The following is a 9395-nucleotide window of genomic DNA, read 5'->3' on the forward strand; positions in this document are numbered from 1 at the left end:
TTTGATCCTACTCAATTACATGCACCTGAACTCTATCAAGCCCACATCACTCAGGCATGTGGGGCCACGTGTTCGGACCTTAGGTTCAAGCTTACACTACAGCTGTTGGCTATAATTGTGCTGGGAGGGCTCTGCCCTCCAAGCTGGGACTTGCACGTGGCCACGAGAGGACTGTGCCCTCTCATTAGTCCGAGGCTTGAACCTGTCCAAACACTGTAACCACTCTCCACAAATCCTAAAATTCACTTAAGGACAAAGAAAGGACCAGGGCTTTGTCTCCTGGATGACAGAATGACATTCAGGTCTCTTGCCATCTCCTGCAAACACAGCAGAACCTTGACAATTTAGCTTTTCCTTCACAAGAACCTAGACTTACAAATACAAATCTCATAAGGTAAAACCTTGTATTTACAGCTTGAAATTATACCCAAATTTAAAACTTCATAGAAGAAATTATTAACTTTCACAATTCCATCATCTTAGCCCAAATTTTTAAATGGGCTCAATTATGTAAGGTTAAAGCACTTTGCTTAATTCTCCCAGCATGATCCTATCTAATATAGAGGGAATATGCTAATTGACCACCACACTGTCGCAAAGATGGCGGCGCCCACAGCCAATAAAGAGGGGATATGCTAATTGACTGCCCCATCCACAAAATGGCTGGCAGGGGAGGGCAGTTGTGGGCAATCAGGCCAGCAGGGGAGGGCAGTTGGGGGGACCGGGCTGGCAGGAGAGGGCAGTTGGGGGCAATCAGGCTGGCAGGGGAGCAGTTAGGTGTCGATCAGGATGGCAGGGGAGTGGTTAGGGGTGATCAGGCTGGCAGGCAGAAGCAGTTAGGGGCAATCAGGCAGGCAGGCAGGCAAGCGGTTGGGAGCCAGCAGTCTTGGATTGTGAGAGGGATGTCCGACTGCTGGTTTAGGCCCGATCCCTGTAGGATTGGGCCTAAACCGGCAGTCGGACATCCCCCGAGGGGTCCCAGATTGGAGAGGGTGCAGGCTGGGCTGAGGGACAACCCCCCCCCCCCCTGCACAAATTTCATGCACCGGGCCTCTAGTAAGGATATAAGAAAAAATAAAATAAAGAAAATTCAGCTTCTTTATCATTTGTTTGTACCAACACATCTGCTTATTCTTATCCCATCATCCAAAGCAATCTCTAGGTAGAAATCACTTTGAAAAAGGGTCACCAAAAGTTTTAATTTCTTTAATACATTTAAAGAACAGAATTTTGAAAGCCCATATGAAAATAATCATATGGTAAAGAGACAGAATAATGGCAGAAGGAAAAGAGAAATCAGGTTTTATTTTATGGAACTTAAATCCTTCACATGCATTATATCTAAAATACATACCCAATGTTTCATACTCTCACAAGAATGAATTTTCTATTATTAAAGGGGAAGAGGGTGCAGGTGGAAGAGGTAAGTAAGGGTAATAAAGGCTATTTACCGGGGGTTAGGGGGTCAATCGGGAAAAAAGGAGACATGTAATACTTTAAACAAACAAAAAAAAAATAGTCAGTTTGGCTCAGTGGATAGAGCACCAACCTGTGGACTGAGGGGTCCCAGGTTCGATTCCGGTCAAGGGCACATGCCCAGGTTGCGGGCTCGATCCCCAGTTGGGTGTGTGCAGGAGGCAGCCAAGCAATTCTCTTCATTGATGTTTCTATCCCTCTCTCCCTTTCCCTTTCTCTCTGAAATCAATAAAAATATATTTAAATAAATAAAATAAATAAATAAAGGCTACTTAATGTAAATTGGAAAGTATATAAACCATATATGCTCTGGAAATGTCTGCAAGAAATGCCAAATGTAATAGTTATATTCCCTGAAAGAAAGCATTATGGGTTTCTTTCAGTACAAGGGCCGACACACTATCCACCCTCTATCCACCAAGTCAAACCGGCCCAGGCTAAAATGCATTACCTTAAACAGATTCACAAAAGCATCAACAGAAAAGTAAGCTACCTCTGGAACAGCCCGGAACAAAACAAAGCCTGAAGGCTTTCTGGGCTCAAAGCTGAAGGATACAGAGAGCGTGAAGTTCCTGGGCCCACCTCACCCCCGAAGTCCTAAGACCCTCCTCCCTGGACAGGGTGCTCACAGTGACCATTTAGCACACTGGATCCTCTTTCCCTCACAGTTTAGGCAACAGAGAACACACATGACCACACAGAAGAAGCATATTGCCAGTACCTGCGGATTCAGCCAAGGAAAGAGACTCAAGTGTCTACCGACTCACCATTTTATTATGTCTAACACTTGCTTTATGATCCAGTTTATGGATTCTGGGTGGTTAATAAAGTTGCCTCTCAGTTTCCTGCTATTAAACACTAGGAAGTTATGACAATTAATTAACACTGCCCCTAGGCTATCAGGAGGTCTGGAAGCCGACCAGCCAGGTCCTGCTCTCCAAGTTGACACTGAACCTGAATGGGCCTCACAGCTTACACCACATGCCTCCTCTTCCTCAGAGCCCCTTCTCTAGTGGGTGCCTCAAGCTGGCTGTCTAGACAGAAATACAAACAGGTGGTATAGGTTTGCTTTACCTGATGTTCCACGAAAGAGGAAAAGCCCTTTTGTGGTTACAGACACACTTCCCTCAAGCGGAAAAGTAAATCTATGTCGTCGTTGTTTTTTGCACAGTACATCAGAATTACACATTGCCAAACTTACCTGCTAATGGGAGCTCAGAAGTGTCCCAACCCCTCAGGCACCTTATTCTTCTCGTCCTAAACCAATTTTCCTGGCACTCACTGCAGCCCGACATCTCAACTCCAGGATGGAATGGTTTTAAGCAAGCAGTTTTCATTGCCCACTAAGGTTCCTTTAGGAATCTACGTCAACTGATGCCCTGGACCGAGTCTGAACGTGCTCTCAAGCCCTCCAGCCCCATCCCTTCATACTCACTGTTGCTGGACTTAAGGTCGCGGTGGATGATGGGGACAATCGCCTCATCGTGTAAGTAGTTCATCCCTCTGGCAATCTGCACGGCCCAGTTAACCAGGATGTCGGGGGGAATCCTCTTCCCAGATAGCACTCTGTTCAAAGGTCCTCCACGAGCGAACTCCATGACCAAGCAGAGGTTGGGTTCCTTCAGACACACCCCCCTGAGAGCAATGATGTTGGGGTGCTTCAGCATGGCGAAGAGCTTGGCCTCCTGGCGAACATTCTCTATGGTCTGGCTGATGTCCTCATCGGGGTCGTGGCGAGCTGCTTTCACGGCGACCTCATCCCCTATCCAGAAAGCACGATAGACCTTCCCAAAGCCCCCGATGCCAATAATCTCTTCCAGGGTTAGCTCCGCAAAATCAATCTCTAACACTGGGAAAGAGGAGGGAGAGAGAGGCAAATCAAAAACATTCCGAAAACACCATTTAATCACCCATTTACCCGGATGCGTGAACGCTGCAAGTTGTCTCTTCATGAGGCTTTTCTGTCTTCCTATTATAAAGTCAACTGCATAAGGGCAGGAAATGTGATTACCTTACGCTCTGCTGCCTTATGCTTTGTAACTGGCACACAAATCTTGGGCTGAACATGGTGCTGCTATATGAGCAAAGTGCTATTGTATGTTTTTTTCTATTCTATTCTATCTTCTCAGTCTCATCGTCTTTACCTGGCTTACTCATTCTCATCTCTCAGCTTAGTAGTTTGGCTAAAAAAAAAAAAAAACCCAATGGACACACACACACACACACACACACACAAAAAAAAAAACTTTGCTAAAAAACTAAGAAGACAAAAATGTATTTCTGAACTTTTGGCAAGACCAAAAGAGGAACTGCCCACTGCTTCCTTCCACAGCCAGCCCCATGATGCCGCCATTCTCCACTCAGATGCTGGTGGTGCTCCAAACTCTGTTCTTGCTTAATTATGGTGTTTCTATCCCATGTGGGGCTGATATTCACTTGTATTTTGTAATGCAAGTGGCAGTCTGCACAAAGGAAACTCTTAGGAAAAGTTAGCTGTTTTTTGGTATACAAAAAGTATGGCCCATCTTGACTCCAAATGTTCCAAGTGTTCAGGCTTATCACCTCATCGGGTACTCTCCCCAAAGAATATATGGTGCGGCAGGTCCTGCCGACTAGCAATCAGCATCCATTCTAAAATCCCTCCAGCAGGCCTTTCAGTTCTACAAAAGCCAGCAAGCTGAAAACTACATTTCCCAGACTCCCTGACAGCTAGAGTTCTGGATGCAGATCAGGTTCTGCGTTAGATGCAGAAGATTTGGAAGGCAGAAATGAAATGGAGACCATCTTCTTGCCGCGTCTCCTGGCAAGCAAGGCTGTGGAGAGGTGGCGTTTTTCTGCAACAGCGAGTCAGTGTCCAATCATTCGCTCTGTGGATGAGGAGAGGCATGTTGCAAGGCCAAGTGGTTGCCTAATCCTGGACTGCAACAACAACCGGGCGTTCTTGAACTCCACCGCTTCAATGACAGCTCCTGATTCTGTGCCTTCCCACTGAGAGAAGTAGCAGCCGACCCGGTGGGCCGGGTCTGCAATGTTCTTGGAGTTTTTCCGACAGGTCCACCTGAGAATCCCTTCTCCCTACCCTCCCAATCGTTCTGTAAGCATCTAATTTCCTGTACTAGAGCACTTTCTACTTTAAATAGCTTGAGTGTTTCTAGGTCCTAAAATGAAACCTGACATTACTAATGTTTGCGTTATCTCGTCTATATGAATGGGGGGGTGGGGGGGGGGGAGAAATGCCTATGTTAAAGACAGGTTAGAAACCCTTTTGGAGAAACATATAAGTTATGTTAGGAGTCTCCTGGGTCATGGAGGGAAGGAAAGTTCATTGTTTTCTACCGGTTTTTATGCTGATGAAAAGATATGGGCCTATTTAACAAATTCGTATTTACACATCTTATTTCTTTAGCGGAGTACCTGAATTCTTAACGGAATGAACTGTTGTATTTTCTCTTCTACCCTGCCTTCTTCCCTGGGACTGAAGCATGGTTGTGAACACACAGGAGGTGTTAAATATTTATTTAAATGTATGAGGGTTTTAAAGATGTGATTCTGAACTAGGGTGCTGAAAGGACAGCTCCACGGGTGGCGTTTTGCGGAAGACAGAAAACCTCTGTGGGGAAGGCAAAGCAATAAATAGTCTTGCTCTGGGTAGGACATAAACTCTCAGGTTCTTGCTATTTAGTTAAGAAAATATTACGACCAAACTTAAAGAAAAGTATAGAACACAGCTTACAAGCAGATAGAAGAAAGAACAGAGGGGGGTGGGGGCAAGGGAGGAAGGGACTTCTTTTCCCTTCCCTTGGAAGTAAGAAGTTTCTTGGAGTAAGAACTAGACCAGCGGTTCTCAACCTGTAGGTAGCGACCCCTTTGGGGGTCGAATGACCCTTTCACAGGGGTCGCCTGAGACCATCGGAAAACACATATATAATTACATATTGTTTTTGTGATTAATCACTATGCTTTAATTATGTTCAATTTATAACAATGAAAATACATCCTGCATATCAGATATTTACATGACGATTCATAACAGTAGCAAAATTACAGTTATGAAGTAGCAACGAAAATAATAACATGAGGAACTGTATTAAACGGTCTCGGCAGTAGGAAGGTTGAGAACCACTGAACTAGACCTTCAGTTGCGCTGAGAGAATGTGGGGCTCTCCTTCCGTTCCCTGCTCCAGTCAAGACCTGGTTTTAAGTAAGAATCAGGTCAAGTCGCACCCAACACATTTTTCAGTTTCTTTGGAAGGACATATCCAGGAATATCAGGAACAAAACCTTATTTCTTTCATTTTCGGAGTCAAGATGTTCTTCGCTCTCAATTGTATCCTTGAAAATGAAATGTATAGGCACATTCTGGTGGGTTTTGGCAAGTGAATGGTACGTATCTCACTCATTTAAAAATCTTAAGTACATATAAAATGCATCCTTATAAGAAAAATAAAGTAAATTAGTCAGACAGAACCTTACTTGAAAATAGACACGAAAACAGACACAACCTCCTGTAGGAGAAACGTTTTTAAATGCCTACCTATCTCCCAAGATAAAACATATGGAACTACATCTAAGAAAGATGAGAGACCTCCTTGGTGATTTTTATTTCTCAGCTCCATGAAGAGCTATACGCTAATATCTACATTGGAGGGGATAGAAGAACTATTACATTTTTCTTTGTCATAAGATTTAGTAATTTCCACTTTTTTTAACTCTTTTGTTTTGAGTAAAGTTTGAAACAGAATTTTCCCTCTGAAGCAATATTTAAAACTAAAACAGATCATTATTAGTGTCTTCTATTCGCAGTCTAACATCACAATTCATGCCCCAGATGGGAAGTTCAAAAGGGTAACAGGGAAAAGTTGTCAGTGGCTCAACTTCATTGCAAATCTTTGAAGAAAGGCTGTCAATCACCTTTTATTTCTGAGTGACACTACCTGAACTGGTGGACATTAGCCTACAGGTAGGAAGCACACCGGTCAGCAACTTGCCCTGTTCATCTTTACCAAAGTGCTGTAGTGAAATTATTTACATCACTATCTCCCTCGTGTGTGACTACAAGCACCTCTTGATCGTTTCTTTATCCCTGGATATTTAACACAGTAGCCATTCTCCACGGGGCCCTCTAATTACTTTTTGACTGGAATTACATTTTCTGAATTATCAAGAATTAACTCCAGGCAAGATCAGAACTCCTGACGACACTAAATAAAATAACTTACCAGGACCTTTCAAATACCATGTTCTTCAAATCAATTCTTTCAATAAGCACAAGGGACTGCCTACTTTCTCACCATCTGGGTTCTAGATATAAGAATCTAGTCTACGCAAGGTTACTTTTGTTACAATAAAATTAAGTCCCGGGCACCTAATGGAGAAGGAGTTTCTACAGTGGCACAGTGGACATGTCTGGCTTTCTGGGGGTGGGTGCTTCCAGCCTAAGTCTCATTCACTCCTGACTGCTCTGACAGCGGGGAGCACAAGATAGTAAAGAAACTGCGTTCCCGCTCATGAGCCTCACACAACCCTTCGGCTCTGGCCAAACTTAAAGAAAAGTATAGAACACAGCTTACATAATTAGCTGTTGCTGAAAAAAAAAAATCACAAACTTCACCCACTAAGAACCTCAAAATCTGACTTACATTTAAAACCACAGTTTTCTGATACACCAGACCATTCTTCCAATATTTCTCCCAATGTGTGACCAAGTTCATCTTCAACACTATTTCAGACACTAGCCTTCATCTTCCCAATACTAGTGCCAAAAAGACATAATGCCTAGAAACAGCATAAAGTAATTTGTTGCCACTAAGTACTATGAGATGCAGAAACAGGAACTTTTTAATTGAATGAGAGGGAGAGGGAAACAAAGGTAACTAAGGATTTGAACATCAATTGATAGTCAAACCACCGATACAAAAAGAGAAAGGAGAAAAAAACAGGGTAAGAGATTATGACTTTGATATTAAGTGGTGGTATTTAATAAATATCTTAAGATAATAACACAGTTGTTCAGGCGAAAATAAGTTACAGGGCCAGAAAATAACTTGTCATGAATGACATTTTAAAACTGTTTAAAACATTTAAGTTGGAGATTGGTGATGATTTTTTAAAAATCAGCGCTAAGATGCAAAGTGTACAAAATATGGAATGAGGAATGCTAAATATGCATCAACAATATTTTTCTTAACAGGAAGGAAATTATGGAATCCCTCAAATACAAATATAGTGTAAACGGTACCTGGAGATATCTACATCTTTCTACTAAAACCACCTAGCATCATTGATTGAGGGATTTTCATGGCAGCTTAAATCCTTTGGAAAAAAAAACAAAGGAAATTTCATTACAGGGTGTGGAACAGGGGACTCCTGGGAAACTGGTAAAAACCAGGACACTGGAAGGAAGGAAGGCCCTGGGAGGGACCTATGGGCATGGTCCCCCTGAGATTTAGCAAATACCAAATATAGGCAAGGATCTAGGATGAGAAGAAAGAAGAAAATGTATTGTCTTAGCATCCTAGGTGTCAAGGGACTGGGATTTAGCCACTGTGCCCTGACCTCCTGATCTCTCACGGGAGAATGACTTACTTTTGTCTCTCTCATCATTTCCCCATCCATCACCTGCCCCTCCACACAACAACACACCCTTCTCAGCACATTAGTATTCAGTGAGACTCCTGAAGGTACAACTTCTGAGTTACAAGATTAGCATCCAAGAAATCAACACGACATTTCAAAGACACTTCAGCCCTGAGTTCACACAGGCTTCCGGGACATGTGAGCCAGCCCAGCCCTGCGGGAGACAACCCCCAACTCCTTCAAAGCAAATGCCTTTAAGGGGCGGGGACAGAGGATACCAGGGGCCGGGAAGTCCTAGACGTGGGGACTAGGGTTACGACAGAAACCACCAGCTAGCTTGCCTGAAATCATTCCAGATATTTTTTGAGGGGAGGGGAGATTGGAGGAGGGGGGGGAGAGAGAGATTGGGGGGGCGGGGGGCGGGAGGGGAGTGGGAAATGGGGAGATTCTCATGCTGAGGCTTCAGGAAGTGCAATCAGGGGTTGCTGCTGAGGTGGTCAGATGAAGGTTGAGAAGCCCAAGCGCCGGAGGTTCCAGGCAAGGCCTGCGGGCGTCTCCATGGTACACACAGCACCCACCAAAGCCCTGCGGCCCGAGCGCGCGCGCCTACACCCAGCCCCGGGTCAGCCATCCCCTCACACTCAACCATCCCCCCACACTCAACCTAACCCTCGAGGGGGGCTCCCGTCTCTCCGCGATCACCCCCAGGCTCCAACGCCCCCCCCCCCTCACCGCCCCGCCAGGGTCCCGGGCCCCGCCTTCGCCTTACACTGAAAGGGCGGGTAGCAACTGGGGTCCTCGCCGCCGGGCTGGCAGCGGCTGGAGAAGGCGCTGCGCGGGGTCACGTAGTTGCTGGGGAAGATGCCCACCCGCTGGTTCAGCTGCCCGGTCCACCAGCCCTCGTCGCCGGACACCTGCGAGTCCTTGGACAGCACCTCCACCACGTCGCCCAGCCGCAGGGTCAGTTCGTCCTCGCCCGCCGCCTCGTACTCGAACACGGCGGTCCAGTAGGGCAGCGGCGCGTCGGAGCCCAGCTCCCCGGGGGCCGCCGCCGCCTCCTCCTCCTCTTCCTCCTCCTCCTCGGCCCCGGCCCCCGCTCCATCCTCCACGGCGGGGCTGCAGCGGCGGCGCTCGCCAGGCAGCCGAAGAACGCTCTCGAAATTTTAGTCGTTGTGCTTGCTTCAACTGTTGATTATCATGTTGCAGCACAAGGGTTGGAGGTAGTAAAGATCTGCACAACGACTTAAAAATACGTTGAACCGGCCAATTTGACGATGATATTGAATAATCTCGGGTCTGATTTGGCCATGCCATGGCGAGTCCGCGGGTACGTCAAATGATGC

General features: G+C 45.7%; 1 protein-coding gene across 1 annotated transcript in view; it reads right to left on the bottom strand.

The window, feature by feature from the left end:
• The window catches only part of MAP3K9 (mitogen-activated protein kinase kinase kinase 9), a 70523-nt gene extending 61356 nt beyond the window's left edge, over positions 1-9167 (bottom strand). Inside the window, 2 exon segments of the mRNA XM_023755887.1 lie at positions 2912-3325; positions 8822-9167. Of these exon segments, the coding sequence (XP_023611655.1) occupies positions 2912-3143 (232 nt within the window). The 5' untranslated portion in view covers positions 3144-3325; positions 8822-9167.
• Positions 9168-9395: the final 228 nt, after the last annotated feature.

Source organism: Myotis lucifugus, unplaced genomic scaffold (genome assembly GCF_000147115.1).
Source record: "Myotis lucifugus unplaced genomic scaffold, Myoluc2.0 scaffold_85, whole genome shotgun sequence".
In the NCBI taxonomy this organism is placed as follows: Eukaryota; Metazoa; Chordata; class Mammalia; order Chiroptera; family Vespertilionidae; genus Myotis; species Myotis lucifugus.